The following is a 19,638-nucleotide window of genomic DNA, read 5'->3' as shown; positions in this document are numbered from 1 at the left end:
CCCAATGTTGAGCAAGTCTAGAACCAGGGGTCACAGTTTGAGGATAAAGGGGAAGTCCTTTAGGACTGAGATGAGGTAGAATTTTTTCACTCAGAGGGTGGTGAATTTATGGAATTCTCTGCCACAGGAAGTGATTGAGGCCGGTTCCATAGCTATATTTAAGAGAGAGTTAGATTTAGTACTTGTGACTAGGGGGATCGGGGGTATGGAGAGAGAGCTGGAACAGGGTACTGAGTGGATGATCAGCCATGATCAAAATGAATGGCGATATAGGCTTGAAGGGCCAAATGGCCTACTCCTACACCTATTTTCTATGTTTCTATGACAACTATTATTTTAAACTGCTGAGGAAGTGTTAATAATGTAAAGTTGTCACCTTGACGTGTGCTTGCACAAATTGTGGTTACCAGAATTCATGTGTTTTTGAAAATGAGAGTTGTCTGTCCAAGATTCTTTTTAATTTCTCACCCTTTTAAATGTTTGGGTTCAGTCAGAAAGTTAATTTTCCACATTATTTTTAAAGTTTGTTTGTGCTTTGCCAGTCCTCAATTAGCAGGTGGTTAATATTTTTTAATTCAGATTTTAGATATCAGATTTATTGTCGTAATACATACTATACATGACATCACATCTAACCCTGAGGTGGTTCTTCATGCAAATGAGGCAGAATTTCCACTTATTTATAGTGCAAAAAAAGTCCATAATGTACACATGTAAACAAAGAAATGTAATTAAACTGCAATACAGAGAAGAAGAAAATAATCAACTGAGTCCTTAAATAAGTCCTTGATTGAATTTGTTGTTGAGTCTGATGGTGGAGAAGCAGCAGCTGTTCCTGTACCTGATAGTGTGAGTCTTGTGGCAGATGTGCCTCTTTTTTGATGGTAGCAGCGAAAACAACATGTGCTGGGTAGTGTGGATACTTGATGATTACTGCTGCTCTCTGATGGTGTTCTCAAATATGGGGAGGGTGAACTTCCAAGATAATGACTCCTAAGAACTTGTATTTGCTCACCTTCTCCACCTCTGATGATCACTGGTTTTCCTTTCCTTCCTGAAGTCATCAATTAGTTCAAGTTATCTTCAATCTCAGTTTCAGTTGTTTTTGATTGGTCACTAGCTATATATCCATAATAGGATAAGTAGTAGGTCATTGGACATGTCGAGCCTGCTCTGCCATTGAACAAGGTCATGGCTCATCTGGCAGTGGACTCAGCTCTGCTGAGCTTCCTGCTCACCATAACCCCCTAATTCCCCTCTTATTCATCTTGCGTATATTTCATGAGGCGGCCTCAACCTATTTCATTGGGCATAGAATTCCAGATTCACCTCTGGGAGAAGTTCCTCATCACTTTTAAGTGTACTCCCTTGAATTGTGAATACTCTCTTATTCTAGTCTCATCTTTTTTGAATATTTTATTTAATAATTTGTATCATTACAGAAAAAAATGAATAAAACATTAATCAAATACCCATATCCAATAATGCAAAAAAAATTATTAAAATTTCTGATTAAGAGGCGTGGATAAGGTAGGTGGATGGAAAATTATTCATAAAATCCATATATGGTTTCCAAATACTATAAAAATTTTCAGCTCTATTCCTTAAACTATATATATAATTTTTTCCAAAGGTATACGTACAATTTTGCATCTCACTATACCGCCTACTTGATAATACTTCCTTATCTTTCCATGATATTGCTATACATTTCTTTGCAGTTGATATTGTAATACTTAAAAAAATTTTCTTGATATTTATCCAATTTCAATTTTATGCTTTTCATGTATATCCCCTAGTAAAAATATTCAGCTTGAACTTACTTCATTTCCTTTAACGTGTTGAATTTCAAATTCATTATCTTTAATTTTTGCATCCATCACTTCAAATTTTTGTTCCATTTGTGGCAGCATTCTCTCCACCTTCTTTATAGAACCCTTATTTTTAATTATACCCTGATTACAAAGTTTGCTGGAAAGTATCCATATACTTCATTTCAGTTGTGGATATATAAGACTCTTGTTATCTCCTGTCTTTTAGTCAAAACTCTCTGTTCAACATACATTTCTTCTTCCTGTTCCTCCTCTTCATCACTGGAGCTGGAGGCTTCTTGGGCCTTTTTTAAAATTGCCTCTTTCTTTCTGCGAATGTGCGACTCTTTCACCCGTGGTAGACTGCCATTGTCAGGGGAGACATAGGACAGCAATGTCCAAGGTCTCCCCAGCTCCAGGCTTATCCCCACGGGCACCTACCCTCTGGAGAGCTCCAGGATCCTTCTTCAAGGCAGGCCTCTCTTTATCAGCTTTTTCTTGTTCAAGTTCTTGAGAAGTTACTGTCGTTTTATCTTGAGTGGCATTGTATATTGTTCTATAGGCCTTCCAATAGCTTTCTCTTCTATTTTCTTTCAATCATTTCAGGCTTTTTGACTTTTTATAAAAAAAAAAGCTTTTTCAGAGAGAGTAGAGAATTCAAGTCTAGTCCCAAGTCATCACGTGGCAAGCCCCCCTTCACTGCTTCTATCTTGATCTTAACAGCCTTGACTAATTGAGTACATAACAATTGTGTATCAGCGGATCACTAAAGCTGTTGTTTTTAAAACTTGCTGTATTGCCAGTCATTATTTGGATAACTGCATTTTCATCTTATCCTCAGATCCAAAAAAATGAATAATTACACATTTTTCAATATTTTAGAAACCTTTTTTCTTTTCAGTGTTGTTTTCATGGACTGTTCAGGAGTTTGCATTTCACAAGTCAGATCCAACTTTCATTAACCTAACCTTTCCTGAATTTAGTACATCTGTTGTTTATTTGATTCATCAATGAAGAAGCAAACTTTGCATTGAACATTAAATGAAGAATTTTGATTGTCCAGTGTAATGGTACAATATTTACTCTGCTTGTTTCACTGATCAGGTTGTTTGAAAGAAGTCCATCAGTACTTCATTGCCTCAATAGCCTCTTTCACACTTGCAAATGATCCCAGGAATTGACAGCCAATCTGCCTTTAAAATGTCTAGTGTGAAAGCAAAATCAGCTCAACGCCGGCGTCAGATGATGGCATATCACTCTGGGGGTTGACGGCTTCGACCCCTAGTACAATCCCTAGCATCTGCAGACACCGGCGTTGCAATCAGGCAAATGTGAAACAGGTAATTGCATTGTGAGATTGAAATTATCCAAGTTTTTGCCTGAGTGCAGGAAGAAGACTCAAATAAAGGTATGAACTTTGCCATAGGAAAGTCACAGTGGGGAAGAGAGAAAGAGGCAACAAATAGCAATTTATAAAGACCATGGGGGAGGAAGCAATGGTTGACCTGGCATCCCAGAATGCTGTGCAGCAGAGAAACCCCTTATGAATGTGAATGCTCCATGCATGCAGCCAAGAATATAGCCATTTCTCAGCTGCATGGAATTCTGGGACGGCAGGTCCACCATTGCTTTATTTTTCCCCATGGCATTTATAAATTTTGCGCGATAGTGCTGCCACCTTTTTCATGCTGTTTAAATTGTACGTGATAACGCAGCCAACTTTCCCACGCTATTTAAAAATGATCTGCTATTTCTATTTAGTGCTAGCACTTTCCATGGTCCCTTAAAGGTTTACATAGGTCGGCACAACAACAGGGGCTGAAGGGCTCATACTGTGCTGTACATAAAGTTTAATTATATTATAATTTGGCATGATTAATTTTGATCAAATATAAGATCATAATAAATTGATCAGGATTTAGCGCAAGTTCACCATCGCTTGATGCACTGATAGAAGGTAGAATAGTCCTACCCTGGGTGGCTCCTTGCAAGTGTGAACACTTACAATGTCCCAGTTAGGAGTGGTCATGTGTGAAAAGCCAAACCCCCATTCTATCCCAGGACACTGAACGGCAAGTGTGAAAGGGGCTAATGTCTTTTTGGGTGGTGGTGGTTTAGTTTGGGGGTGGGGGGGTGCTGAATGGAATAAGTACTTTGTCTGGTGTGAGTATTTAAAGTAGTATTTCCCCACTCCCCATGTCTGAGAAATATCCAGATATTGAATATACTCCAGTGTTTCCCTTTTTTTAAGAATTGCACCATGAATTCAAGAAATCCATGCATTGTAGCAGATTCTGAGTTTTTTTAATGTTTTATTGTAGTTGCGCAAAACTTGAACATTTGAGAGTAAACCACTTGGAACCTAATTGTATTAAGATATCAGAGATCCTTGTTGCTCTTGCCTTCACATGAATGTGTTGGCCCTGAACACTCACTATTTCTCTGAATGTGCTCACTGTGCAAATATATTCTAACCTACAAGACCAAAAGACAGGAGCAGAAATAGGTTATTCAGCCCATTGAGTCTGCCCTACCATTTAATCATGAACTGATCCATTTTCCTGCTCAGTCACATTGTCTGGCCTTCTCCTCATAACCTTTGATGCCTTGGCTAATCAAGAACCTGTCAATCTCTCCCTTAATACACCCAACAACTTGGCCTCCACAACCACCTTTGGCAACAAGTTCCTCAGAATTGCCACCCTCTGGCTAAAGACATTTCTCCACATCATTGTTCTAAACAGATGCCCTTCAATCTTGAATTTGTGCCATCTTGTCCTAGACTCTCCCACCATGGAAAACAACCTTTATACATCTACTCTATCCATTCCTTTCATCATTCAAAATGTTACAATGAGATCCACCCTCATGCTCCTAAATTGCAATGAGTACAGGCCAAGAGCAGTCAAATGTTCCTCATGATAACCCTTTCATTCCCAGAATCACCTTGTGAACCTCACCATTTCCAGCACATCCTTTCTTAAATGTGGAGTCCAAAACTGCTCACAATTCTCCAAATGAGTTTCTCACTGCTACCTTTCAAGCCTCAAAATTTACATCCATGCTCTTGTATTCTCTTCCACTTGAAATGAATGCCCACATAGCATTTGCCTTTTTCACCACCGACTCATCCAACAAGTTTACTCTCAGGGTATCTTGCATGAGGACACCATGTCCCTTGCATCTCGGAATTTTCAATTTTCTCCCCATTTAGAAAATCGTCTGCCTGTTTATTTCTTCTACCTCTGTAAATGACTGTACACTTTTTGACATTATATTTCATATGCTACTTCTCTGCCCATTTTCCTAATCTTCTGCAAAGTCCTTCTGCAGTCTGTTTCCACATTGCTACTTGTACCTCTACCTACCTTTGTATCATTTCCAAACATGACCTCAAAGCCATTTATTCTATAACCTACATCATCTAAAAACAGCATTTAAAAAAAAAAATTGGCCACAACATCCACCCTTCTTGCAAATCAATCAATGTTTCCTGTAATACCAAGGACTCTTGTTCAGTAGCCTCATATTTGGCACCTTGTCAAAGGCCTCCTGAAAATCCAAATACACAACATCCACTGCATCTCCTTTTATCTTTAAAGAATTCCATTAGGCTTGTCAATCAAAGTTTTCTCTGAAAGAAACCATGCTGGCTTTGGCCTATATTCTCATATGCATCCCAATTATTCTGTAACCTCATCCTTGACGACTGACTTCAACATCTTCCCATCCACTGTCAGACTATACAGTCCATAATTTCCTTTCTGCTGCCTCCCCACCCCCCCCTCCAAAATAGGTGTGACGTTAGTAATTTTTTTTTCCTCTGTCCAGTCCTCCAGGACCATGCCAGAATCTATTAATTTCTGAAAGATCATTCCCAATGCCTCCACAATCTCTATTGCTATTTTCAGTATCTGAGGGAGCAATCCACTTGGACCAGGAGACTTGTTCACCCTTGTGCCAGCTTTCTGGTCACTTTCTCCCTTGAAATAGTAACTGCACTTGCATTCCTTTTCTGATACCCTTGGACATCTGGCACATTGCTAATGTCTTCTATTATGAAGACATTTAGTTTCTCTGCCATTTCTTTATCTCCTATTATTTCTCCAGTGTCATTTTCCAGTGGTCCTATATCTACTCTTGCCTCTCATTTGCTCTTTATACACTTGAAGCTTTTTATACCCTCTATTTTATGCTTCCCTCATGTTTTTTTAGTTACCTTCCACAAATTTTTAAAACGTCCCACTACTTTTTGCTTCCTTGTATGCCCTCTTACTTTTATGTTGGCTCTTACTTCTCTTGTCAGCCATGGTTGTAACAATTTTCCATTTGAATATTTCATTTTTTTATGCTGCAACTTCATTTCTTGCAGAAATTCCATCCATTGCTGCTCTTCATCCTTTGGCCAGTTCCTCTCTCATGCCACTGTAATTCCTTTGACTCCGACACATCTAACTTTAATTTCTCCCTGATAAATTTCAAATTGAATTCCACCATATTGTGATCACTGCACTTGAATGGTTCCTTTGCCTTAAGCTCTTTAATCATCTCTGATGAATTACACACTACCAAATCCAGTACAGCTGCTACCCGAGAGGGCTCATCAACAAGCTGCTCTAAAAAGCCATTTTGCAGGCTTTCTTCAAATTCTCTCTTGAGATCTGGTCCCAACCTGGTTTTCCCAATCTGCTTGCATGTTAAAATCCCCCATGACTACAATAACATTGCCCTTCTGACACTTTTTATATGCTGCTGTAATTTGTTGATCACATCCTGGCTACTGTTTAGATGTCTGTATATGACTGCCAACAGTGTTGCTTTACCCTTGTCATATCTTAGCTTAACCCATAATTATACTATATATTTTGATCCTATGTCACCTTTCTAATGATTTAATGTTACTCCTTACTAATGGAGCCATGCCACCCCCTCTGCTTACCTGTCTATGCTTTCAAATGTCTGTGTATACTTGGATATACAGCACCCAATGACATCCATCCTTTAGCCAGGTCTCCATCTTACTTGTCAATGTGTTCTACAAAGTCATCTACTTTATTTCTTGTGCTGCTTGCATTTAAGTACAAAACCTTTAGCCCTGTATTTGTTACTTTTACTTGGCTCCGTGTCTCTGTTACATTACAACTCATCCCCATGGCTGCAATATTTCTCTTTCTGCCTGTACTTCCACACAAACTTCCTATCTGCAGTCCTAACTTGTGTGTCTTCCACTACCCCTTCACTTAAGTTACCATCCACCGCAAATCTATTTTGAACCCTCCCCAACAATAGTAGAAAATCTCCCTGCCAGGATGTTGGTTTCCTCTAATTCAGGTGTAATCTGTCCCACTTAAACAGGTCACCCCTTCCCCAGAAAATGTTCTGGTGATTCAAAAGCTTGAAACTTTGCCCCCGCACCATCTTACCAGCCAATCATTTGTCTGAGCAGTCTTCCCGTTCTGATCTTTGCTTGCTAGTTAAAATTTGCTTGCAGGATTTCAGAGTCTGAGTTACAGGGAAAGGTTGTGCAGACTGGGGCTTTTTCTCTGGAGCGTAGAAGATTGAGAGGGGACTTGATAGAGGTGTTTAAGATTTTAAAAGGGACAGACAGAGTAAATGTGGATAGGCTTTTTCAATTAAGAAAGGGGGAGATTCAAATTAGAGGATATGGTTTAAGATTGAAGAGGGAAAATTATGAGGGGAACATGAGGAGAAATTTCTTTACGCAGAGGGTAGTGGGGATGTGGAATGAGCTTCTGGCAGACGTGGTCGAGGCGGGATCATTGGTTACATTTAAGGAAAGACTGGATCATTATATGGATAGGAGGGGACTAGAGGGGTATGGACCGGGTGCTGGTCACTGGGACTAGGAGGGTGGGGATTTGCTACGGCATGGACTAGTAGGGCCGAACTGGCCTGTTCTGTGCTGTAAGTGGTTATATGGTGACATCAGGAGTATTCGAGATTACCACCTTGAAGGTCCTTTTTTCAACCTCTTAACTCCCTAAATTTGCTTTGCAGTACCTCTCCTGCCTATATCATTGGTAGCAATATGTACCACGACCTCTGGCTGCTCATGCTTCCCCCTTAAGAATATTTCGCAACCGCTTAGAGACTTTCTACACCTGAACACCAAAGGCAGCACTCTATTTGGGGTCTCTTTTGTGGCAATAGAATCTCCTCTCTGTTCTATTGACAATGGAATCCCCATGACTATTACTCCATCTGACTTTACCCTTCCCTTCAGAGGCTCAGTTGACCACAATGCTCTTGGTCTGGATGCTGCCTTGCTATGCCCCCCAGCAGTATCTAAAGGGGTTGTTGAAAAGGGGAACAACCACAAGGATGCTCTACATTGACTGCCTAGACCCCTTCCCTTCCTAACAATCACCCAATTGCCTTCCTTTGCCTCTTAGTGTGCCTATCTCCTTATAGCATCTGTCTATCAACTCCTCTGCCTCCCAAATGATCTGGAGTTCATCCAGCTCCCTAATACGGTCTGTAAGGAGCTACAGCTTGGTGTACCTCTTGCATGTGTAATCATCAAGAATGCTTATGCTGTCCCAGATTTTCCACATGCTGCAACTGAAGCATACCAGTGCCCTGGCTGCCATTCCCACTACCTACTCTTGGTTATTATGAAACTATCTTGCTTGGCTTTAGCAAACCTGGAGTATGTCCCCAGCTTCTAGTGCTGAAGCCTTTCAAGCTAAAGTCTCTAACTCTCCACTCCCAACACATTGGCCACACCAATAAAGGCTGGTCTGCTAGAGCTTCCCTTTTTGGCTGGCTCTATCTGTAGCTGCCCTCTGCTTTGAAACTCCCTTGAAATTAAGCTTCTGACACTTGGCAGTCACTGAGTCCTCTCTCTGTTTTGTTTTTAAACTCCTTTGAAATAAATCACAGCTCCTGGCACTTACACCAAGTTTCTCCCATTCTACCTTGAGGATGACTGAAATCTGTCTCCTATTGTTTAAGACTTTTATTCGAGAACCATTGCTATGTTTTTCTGTATCCACTTTGAAATGTATGGAGTATGGTTACTGTCTCCAAATGTTCCCATTCCAAGATTCCTCCATTTTACCAGCTATATTACCAAGATGTTTTACAATAAATTGATCTGTTTTTAAAAAAACTGTGACTGAATAGAAATTCTGTTTTCTCTGAATCCTTATGCTAGTTAAAATTTGGGAATTGAAATCAGCATTATTTATTGTATATCTCTATATGCATCTCTCTGTAATGTTAACAGAATTGTTTCTTGTTGAATCTGCATTATTGGATATTTGAGGAGAAGATTTATACAAAAATTGGTCAAAAATGTTAATTTTGTTAAATGAGCTATGTACCTCTTTGTCCATGAATGAAACTTGTGGAGTTTATAGCGTGGAGCATTGTCAAATTGAACAAAGTACTGGACTCTCCCTCCACTGCTTTCCTGTATTATATATATATCTATATATATATATATATATATATATAGATATATATATATATCAAGTTGTACTTTTTAAAAAAAAACATAATTTGTTTACACTAGTTAATGCACATGGTGGATCAGCATTCATTTTCCCTTCGATGCACCCACCAATCTCACCTTCTCAACACACTTCAGCCACTGAATATTATTGATTAAATAAGGGTCTTTAGTACATTATGCATATTATAAAGGCACTGAATACATTATCTTGAGAATAAAACACTTGTAAATTTTTAGTTGGTGTTTGCTTCTGTGATCTGATGGGCTCTAATATGTTTTGTATTTCAGTACATAAAAGCTTGTCTTGTTCAGCATCTGATACACTGGGTGAGTTTTTCCTTTACCCACTTTATCCTATCTTTGTGCATGCATTTGTGTTATTTTCGAATAATAGACATTCGAAGTTGTTATATTTTGGGATAAACTGAAATGCACTGACAACCAAGAGTAGGCTTTAAGTGATTTTTTTAAAAAATCCATTGTAATGTAAATGTCTGTAAACTTAGTGTTGAAACAACTTCAGTCGGTCATCAGCTTTTGTTATTTTTAGGCTTGTCCATGGAAGAGCAATTACGAAGGTTGCAGGAAGAAAGAACTTGTAAAGTATGCATGGACAAAGAGGTCTCAGTTGTGTTTATTACATGTGGTCATTTGGTTGTTTGTACAGACTGTGCACCCTCCCTTAGAAAGTGTCCAATCTGCCGGGATACCATCAAAGGAACAGTTAGAACCTTCCTGTCATAATCTTGTAATTATGGTAGTTTAATTGTTATAAATTAATTGTTCAGACAGCATACTCTTGGTGATAAATTAATGTTTGTTAAATTTTAGACAAGAGCACTCTTTATGCTCTTTACTTAATCATATTATAGATTTTCTGTCTGAGTGCTTATGTGTTGTATTTTTAATTTGGTATAGAAAATTATAATTTCATGTTTAAAAATACTGTTGCCCTGATGATTAATGTTAATAATAACATTTCTGGTTGTATCAGTATAAATCAGTTGTATGCATTTGAGTAATAGAAGATGGGAAAATGTCCCCTTTACTGCATGCTAATTTAAACCATCAATATATGGTGTGTTTTGCAAGGCTTAAATTATAAAATCAACAATTTAATGAAAATTAGAAACATGCATTTTTAGAATAATACTTATTCTAAGTCATTATTTAATTTTCTACTTTGACAAACTGCACATAAATTGAAAACATTCTTGAAAATTGTACTGTTGTCTGCACATATTTTAAATGCATTGTTCCAGTGAAGTTGTTTTTAAAAAATGGCCCCTGCTTTGAAATGGTATCAAAACACTATTTGTAGAGAAGTATATAAATCCTGTGGCTAACATTAGTGATACAGGATGGAAAATTGAAGTGCATTGTACATATTTAAATATTACCATTTCAACTCCTTTTCTTCCCCCCCCCCCCCCCCAACTCCCTGTCCCAAATCGACATGTCCATCCTTTGTCTTCTCCATTGCAAGATCCCCCCCATTGTAAATACCTTGTATTTTGGCCTGTGCATTCTGCAGCCCTCTCTTCTTTCCAACTACTCTTCCCCAGTCCCATTTTTGTCCCATTCCCACCATCCATTCTCATACTCTCTCAGAATCTTCCTTCTGTGTACATCTGTTCTTCCCAAACAGCTATCATTATACCACTATGATCAAATTCCAGCATTTGCATCCACTGCTCCACCCTGTATGACTCATCTTCCACTTGACCCCTTTTTTCTCACCTCTCTCATTTTGTTACTTGCCAAATCCACAGTACTTAGCCAGGCCATTAATAGTAGTCCAATCCCTAAGGTTATTCTTGTGGCCTGATCACTTCAGATCCATTTCACTTATTTAAGTCATTGGGTGCATTCGAGGCACAAATTAATACGTATCTGAATAATCACAGGTTATCCAGGATCATGGGGAGAAGGCAAGGGAATGGGACTGAGTGGGAGAATGTATCAGCTCATGATAAAATGGCAGAGCAGGCTCTATGGGACAAATGGCCTACTTTTATCTCTTATGATCTTGTGGTCTATGGACTTGTACCAACCTGTGCAACTCCTTAATCCCTCTGATTGTTTAACCCTATGCTAATTTGAGCGGGTAGTTTATCTGTAAACCATACATTCTCAATAGGTTTGCTTTATTTTAATCCAATTTTTGACTGGTGCAAAAGATGGCACTGTTGCTGGTATCTTTGGGCATCTGGCGAGCAGCCTTGGCAGAATAATTTGGTCATTCCATAACCTTTATCTTGCAAAAGATGAAGTGAGCATGATTTTGCATTTCTTGCAGGCTCTTACTATGTGCACGTGAAAGATGAGCAGTTACAATAACCCATTCATGAAAACACTAATCAATATTGTATATTTTTGTCATATGACAAAAGCTATTTCCCATCCACCAGAACTCCCAATAGCTTGCATGTGCCAGTTATTTTTTTCAAGGTTTTTTTAATGTGCCTTTTCACAGAAAAATTAATTTCTATTTGGATAAGATTCACTATGACAATGAAGCTGCATTTTGTTTGGATTTCAATGAGCTCTTTGTTCCATTGTTCATTTGCTGAACATTTCATTCCATTTAGACAGGATTCCAGTGTACAACAAGATTATTTTGGGTTTATTCTGAGGCAACCTAAACCATTATTTAGCTGGAGACAAATTTTGACTTTGTAGAATATTTACATCCTTTTTTCTAGGATTTAAATCGATCATTGTGGAATTGCATTGAATTGTGTTTTTGTTTCTGGTTGATGAATTTAAGGGGTGGCCAATGCAATTTCAGGTGTTCCTCAACTTACAATGGGGTTGTGTTCTAGAAAATTCATCGAAAGTCAAAAAAATCTTGTCAGAAAAGAATACTGCACCTACCATTTTGATTATTAAATTTTGAATATATTTATTCCACACTGAGAAAACCATTAACGCACACAGCTGCATGAAGAATGTTTGATGGATGCTGTGCAATACTCTCACGCGATGCTGCCATTGCCCAGCATTGTGAGAGTGTTGTGTACTGCAGATTGCAAGCATGGGAGCAGATCAGAATTTGAAATTGGATGTATGGATCTGAACCATCGTATCTTTTAAAAATCATATTTTGGAGGTAAGTAGGGGAGCACCAGTACATTGCCAGCCACCTGGGTTTGAATACTGTAAGGAATTTCAGATTACTGTCAGTACATACATGATGTCACACACATCCCTGAGATTTTTTTCTGCTGGTGCAGCAGAATTAGTGCAAAAAGTAAACTACACAGTGTAAAACATGAGTTTGTATATTCTCCCCTTGTCTGCGTGGGATTCCATAAAGTGCTCTGCTCAAACTTGAGGGGGTTTGTAGGTTAATTGATGTATTTGGGTGGAATGGGCTTGTGGGCTGGGAGGCCTATTATGGACTGTATCTCTAAAATTAAAATTACTGGGGTGATTTTTGTCCAAATTGTCCATTTTACATAGGTTTTCCCATCTGGTTTCCTAGAGGTAGCCTTTTAAATTGTTCTTTTAATATAATTTTAGCACCAATTGAAGTAGTGATATAACAAGTAGAGCAAGGTAATTAGATAAATAATATTAACTCTGTTGCATGTAGAAAGGGTCCATTATTTTAGATTCTGGATGGCAGAGAATGTGTCCCTGTGCTTGTGGTAACGGTTTGCTGCTATCACTTTCAAATCTATTTGTGCTATGATGAATTCCAGTACCCTTTCCCAACTTCCCTTCTTGCATTTCACCCAATTTCATTCAGGTATTTCACAAAATATTTTCCAGGGATGTAATGCATAGTAATCCTTTTGAGTTTTGAGATGAGTGCAAGGCCTTTATTAACATGTACTGTAAGTTCGTCCAAGCAGAAGTGGGAAGGTATTTTCAAATGAATCCCCCAGCATGGTATATATCCTATCTCCAGCAGAGACCCATCAGTAATTTCACAAAAAGATTAATTTTGAATAATGGTATTGTAATATATTTTAAACTTCATCAATATTGTTCCAAAATTTCAAATTATTTTAGTCTCATTATAATACCAGAAATTGGGGAACAGAGCAAATTTCTGCTACTACTGGACCTGCCAAGGAGACATTTTGGCTGAAATTGTGCCCATCATTCATGGGAAAGATGAGATATTCCTGTGTAATGCCCTGTCATGAAGCAAGTACTGCCTAACCCATGAGGCTGGTGTGGTGGTATGGTCACTGCAAGAAAGGGGCATTTTTGAAATGCCTAATGGGGGCAACTAAACAGTACACTGTACTCACCTGATCATGGAGCCAATAGTTGTACTGACATTTATAAAACAGGTAAGCCACTGTTGGTCTTGCCATCTATCTAGAATTTGTTATAGCAGTATCCCAATCTTCTCTTGCACTTCATCAGGTTACTGTTGGCAGGCTGGATTGATGCAATGAGACGGAATATTAGAGGTAAGTTGACACCCAGCACCCAGGTGACATTATCATTAGGTCTCTTTTGAACTAACACTTTTAAAATTCTAAAAGTGGACTTCCTTACAATAATCCTCAAGACCAAAGTTCTCCAGAAAATTTTGAAGGAGAAGCAAAATGTAACCAGCAAGATCTGAGACACTTCAGCAAAACTTTTTTGACAATGGCTAAATGTTGCAATTTATTTAAATTGAATTGTACACCATTGCTCAAGAAAATGGAAGATTTACAGAAATAGAAGGAACTACCTTTAACTAGTAGGAAGGGTTAACTGTATATAAATTAATATATTTCCCAGAGTACAATATTTATTTCCTTTATTTATACCATTGACTTTTTTTAAAGAACTAGAATGTAAGGAAATTTATTAGGAAAAGAAAAATGGCAAGAGTTGCATTAGAAAAATTAACATGGAAATTTGAATTAGGATTAACAAATGTAAAAATATATATTTTAGAGCAGCACAGTTGCCATTTCTCTCTACCTTTTTTCAAGACTGAGAGAAACCAGCATGGATTCAGATAGAAATGAATAAATAAAATAGGAGAGGATAAATCAGAAAATTTATGTATAAATGGAATGATGTTGTTCATTGGAGATGGAGATACTCCTTTGTTGAAACATTTTTCAATATGAACTAAAATACATTTGGAAATGGGAATAAGAAACTTTCAGATACCAGGAATGATATTGAATCATAATCAACTTAGTCTTTTTACCATAAATAATATTTTTTAAATAATTTGTTTAACAAAAGAATTGAGACCCTTCTCTATAGAACTTGGTTTATTTTTGGAAAGAGTTACAAAAGTTTAGTTTCCTCAAGATCCAATTTTTTAAATTGGAAATATTTTTGACACAGAATTGAAATTAAATAAATATCAAAAAGAATTTATTAAAATAGTCCTAGCAGTAGCTGGAAAATGTGTGGCAGTCAGATGCATATTAGGGAATGAGTAGATGGCAGACTGAAATAGAAAAATCTGGAAAAGTTTGCATAATTTATGCAATAAATTCAAAGTTTTTCAAAAGGTTTGGGAACCATATTTTCAAATTGCAGGAATTAGGTTGCAATCACCCAACCAGAATCTTTCGACTCCTAAAATTAAGATGTATTTGATTTTAGTTGATATTTAAGTAATATCCTATTATCCAGATTTTCTCTTTCTTTTCTATGGGGTTGATTTTTATTTATGGGGGGGAGTTTAAATCATTTAAATCACTGTATTAATCTTTATTATTTGGAACAAGACAATCTATGTATAATATTTAATGCATATGTGAAAATTTAAATAAAAATTTCCCCAAAAAAATGATGGCTAAATGAAATCTGCTCAAGAAATTTGGCACGTTAAACAGTATCAGTGGTGGGGGGGGATGGTTTCCATTTCAAGGTGGGAGAAAAAAAAGGTTGACATTTCAAGGTGGGAGAGAAAAAAATGGTTGACATTTCAAGGTGAAACCCTTTATTGAGACTGATCAAAGTATAGAATCCACAGAAGCAGATCAGCAAGAGAAGGATCCAGAACTCCTGTCATAAAGAGAACTTCAAGTTCAACATGATTTTTCTTACAGCAGAGTAGTAAACTGGAGGCGCACAGGAAACTACAAATACTGGAATTTCAAGGAACCTGCAGTGTCGGAGGATCTCGGGAGGTTGTGCAGCAGTGGGAACTTAATCGCATCTGAAATCTTAACTCTGCTCTTTTTTACAAATAATGCTGGATCTGCTGTGTATATCCAGCATTTTCTGTTCTTGATAATTTCTGTAATAGAATAACCCCCTTCCCGCCCCCCAAATGTCCTTATCCCCTTAAAATTACTTGCCTGTTGTTCCAAACAGGTTGCTGTGCTAGCAATTGGTTGTGCTGCAGTCTAGAATATTTTCTAATTTTGATGGTAGAAAGAAAACATGAATGGATGACAAGTTTTCTCTAAATGTATATTGTCATAAAAGCACATGAGAACATGGAGTGATAACAACTACCTTTAAAATAAGGGGTGAAACACAGAAGTCTGTGGTTAAAAACACAAAAATGCTGGAGGAACTGGAGATAGATATATAACCAATATTTTGGGCCTGAGTCCTTCTTCAACAAGGTATGAGCAAAATGCAGACAAGTGCCTGAAGAAATGGCAGGGGAGGAGCACAGGCAAATGACCATAAGTGGATGTAGATAGGGGAGGAAAGGTGAGAATTGATTGGTGGAGCTAGTGGCTCTGAATGCAGAACTGAAGGGAAGGAGACCGAGAGAGACACTTGCACTCATGCCTATGCTATCTCACCACCATTTGGGGCCCCAAAACAGTCCTTCCAAGTGAAGCAACTCTTCAAGTGAATCTGCAGGGTCATCTGCATGTGGTGTTCCCATTGTGGCCTTTACTGCATCAAAGAAACTGGACACAGGCAGATTGTTTTGTTGAGCACCTTCACTCTGCCCACTGCAGTAGCAGGAATCTCTCAGTGGCAACCCATTTCATTTTATTGTGCTATTCACATGCTGACATGTCTATCCATGGGCTTATGCACTGTTAGACAGCCTGCAAATTGGAGGACCAAAACTCGTTTTCTGTCTGGGCATCTCTCAACTGATGGCATTAACATTGACTTCTTCACTTTCTGTAATTAAAATCAGAGGGAAAGGGATAAAGAATATAGATGTGAGAGAAGCAGCGATAAAGCAGAAAACTGACAAAAATGGGATTCTGAATGATTTTTAAGCATGAAAAACTTTGCAGGCTACAACTCAAATAAAATGTTTGGAAAATAATTAATTCCAGTGTATTGTATTCAGGAGATAGTTAACTGATTACATTCTCTTCTGCTGTACACCCTTGGTGTACATCTTTAAGGTTATCCGAACTTTCTGATTACTGCTAAAATGCTACAGGAATCTAGACTTGCCTTCTGTATCTAACATTAAGGCAAAGCAAGTGAGGAAAAATTGTCCACATTTCGGTAATCCATGGTTCTATCATTCCTCCTCAATCGTATGTGCATGCACTCTCTTTTCCCTCCCCCAAAACCAATATCTCCAAATAAAGCCTAAAGCAACTGGTGTACCAAGGTGGCCTTCCATCCAGAGCTAAGATCACTAAATTTATTAGAAGGATTCGGCATTCTCACAGCTGTACCAATTAATTTGTTTAAAAATTATATTTAGCAATGGCAAATTAGAAAATGAGACCATTATTTGCCTTTAATTTGTAATTTTACTTTAAATACTGCATGCTTTCAGTTTATTATTTCAGCATTTATATTCCAGTCTGTTAAATGTTGAAGTGAGAGACAATATTCAAATGTTTTTGTAGGCCTGCTGAAATTATTCGAGTAATGATTGGATGTACCCAAGATCTTATTTGCTTTAGTGGTGATTAGCAATAAGCATAATGGAAATTAAAAACTGCAAGTTCATATAAAAAAAATTGAAAATGTTGGAAATATTTAGCATTATAAACAGCAGAGAAACAGAACTATTTTAGTTCATTGAGTTTCAATTCAATAATCTATATTGGGTTCTTGGACTGAGGCAGTAACTTTGTTTCTACTAATGCAAGGTGAACTGCTGAACATTTGTTTTATTAAAACTCAACGTTATTTTTTATTCTGTCACCCAATATCATCCCACAATGCCCATGTGGCAGTCTTGCTATGTAGTCTGTAAAGGCGATCACTATTTATACTTTTTAATAATATGCCAGTGTAGCAGGGTTGCTACGCTTATAGCTTTGGTGATAGCTTGAGGTAGAAAGCAGACTCGCACACCAAGGGAGTGTAATCAACACTGACTTTATTGGGCTGTAACTCTGCCTTTTACATGCAGTCAGTCATATCAGCATCTTCAATGCTACAGTGTAGATACAGTTCACAAGTAGATGCAGATCAAGCTGAAGTTGGAAAATGGGCTGAAGAAAGCTCAGGGCAAGACTTGTATGGTGAATGGTAGGGCTCTCAAAAGAATTGTTGGTCAAATATATGGGGGTGGGGGGTGGGGAGGGTTGGAAACAGGTACATTGTTTCATGAAAGGGAAAATGTACATTTTCCATAAACCTTCACCCAGATAGGGAGGTGAAGAAGGTATTTAGCTCCCTTGTCTTCCTTGATCAGAGTACTGAGTGCAGGAGCAGGGTTGTCATGTTAAAATTGTACAAGATGTTGGTGCACACATGGAGAATTGTACGCAGTTTTGGTCGCACAGCTATAGGAAGGAGATTGTTAAGCTGGAAAGGGTGAAGAAAAGATTCATGAGAATGTTGCCAGGATGATTGGCTTGAATTTCTCGGGGAGACTGCGACTGGGAGGCTAAGCAGGGGACCTTGTAGAGGGTTATAAAATCATGAGGGACAGTCATAGGAAATTGAATATAAAGTGACACTCTTATCAGACCACTCATCTTTTGTATTGACTATTGATATGCCAGATAAGAAGGAGATGGTCTACAGCTGGTACCTTAAAGCATTGCTATTTAAAAATGCTGGATTTTTGTAACTTTATTTGGACACAAATAAAAGTCTGTGAGACCAACTGTAATTCCACTGTGCATAAACTTCTGTGGGACACGTTAAAAACATGTTTGAGAGGTCAAATAATTAGCTATGCTTCTAGGATTTAAGAGTATTCCTGTACAAGGGAGGTGGAAGAATTGGGAAAGGACCTTCAACGAGTGGGCTCTGAGGATAAACATAGATGGCTAATTAATAAAAAAGCTTAAGTATAATACAATACAGACATATAAAATTGAAGAAAAAAAAGATCTAAACAGAAATACTATGAGCAAGGGGAAGGACCCCATAAGGTTCTTTCCTGGCAGTTGAAAGCAGAACAAACCTCCAGAACAATAAATGCAATTAAGGTAGACTTGGACAGGATCTCTCACAAACTGGAAAATATAATTATGCAATTTTATGTTAATTTATATAAATCTCAATCAGTGGAGGATTTGAATAAAATGAAGTCTCCTGTAACAATTGGATTTCCCAAATTGAATTTAGAAGAAAGGGAGGGGTTAAACCAATGGTTCCAAACTTTTTCTTTCTACTCATGTACCACCTTAAGTAATCCCTTACTAACTACAAAGCACCTTTGCCATAAGTGCTTCAAGGTTAGTAAAGGATTATTTAAGGTGGTATGTGAGTGGAAAGAAAAATGTTGATAACTACTGGGTTAAATGCTCCCTTTACTCAAATTGAGATGGGGAAGCATTGGCATCCTTGCAAATTACTAAATCCCTGGGAGATGATGGATTTTCACCATAATTTTTAAAAGAATTTAAACATTTATTAATACCTCCCCTTGTGGAGATATTAGATCAGACAGTGGTGTCCCACATTCTCCCAGAGTCCTTTTCAACGGTAGATATGGTGATTTCCAAAAAAGATAAGGATCCATTGAAACCATCATCTTGTATGCCCATATCACTTTTGAATATGGACTATAAAATTATTGCCCAAAGCCTTGGCAAATAGATTGGCAAATTATTTGCCTAAATTTATAAATGCTGATGAAACTGACTTTGTGCAGGGGAGACAATTGGTGGACAATATATGCAGATGGCTCAGTATTAGACACCTGGCATAAATGAGATAACTTGAGCATTGCTGTGGCTCTATATGCAGAGAATGCCTTTGACAGTCTGGAGTGGGACTTTTTTACTCAAAGCGCTGGAAAATTTTGAACAAGGACAAACATTAATTGGGTTAGAGCTCTGTATGTTGAGCCTAAACCTAAAGTAATTACTTACAGTCAAATTTCATCAGCATTCCCACTGTCCAGATCGAGCAGGCAAAGTTGTCCATTATCTCCAGCTTTTTTGCTCCTGGCTATTGAACAGTTAGTGGAATCCATCCATCTGGATTCAGACATAAAGGGTTTCAGGATCGGTCAGGCAGAACAGAAAA

General features: G+C 37.9%; 1 protein-coding gene across 3 annotated transcripts in view; it reads left to right on the top strand.

Moving 5' to 3' along the window:
• The window catches only part of birc2 (baculoviral IAP repeat containing 2), a 60,871-nt gene extending 48,305 nt beyond the window's left edge, over positions 1-12,566 (top strand). For all 3 annotated transcript variants that reach the window (XM_069890716.1, XM_069890714.1, XM_069890715.1), the window contains 2 exons: positions 9,577-9,615; positions 9,839-12,566. In XM_069890716.1, the coding sequence (XP_069746817.1) occupies positions 9,577-9,615; positions 9,839-10,032 (233 nt within the window). In that variant the 3' untranslated portion in view covers positions 10,033-12,566. The remainder of the gene's footprint in view (positions 1-9,576; positions 9,616-9,838) is intronic.
• Positions 12,567-19,638: the final 7,072 nt, after the last annotated feature.

Source organism: Narcine bancroftii, chromosome 7 (assembly GCF_036971445.1).
Source record: "Narcine bancroftii isolate sNarBan1 chromosome 7, sNarBan1.hap1, whole genome shotgun sequence".
NCBI lineage: Eukaryota > Metazoa > Chordata > Chondrichthyes > Torpediniformes > Narcinidae > Narcine > Narcine bancroftii.
Note: the sequence above shows the minus strand (reverse complement) of the source record. Positions and strands in the feature narration are given on the sequence as shown.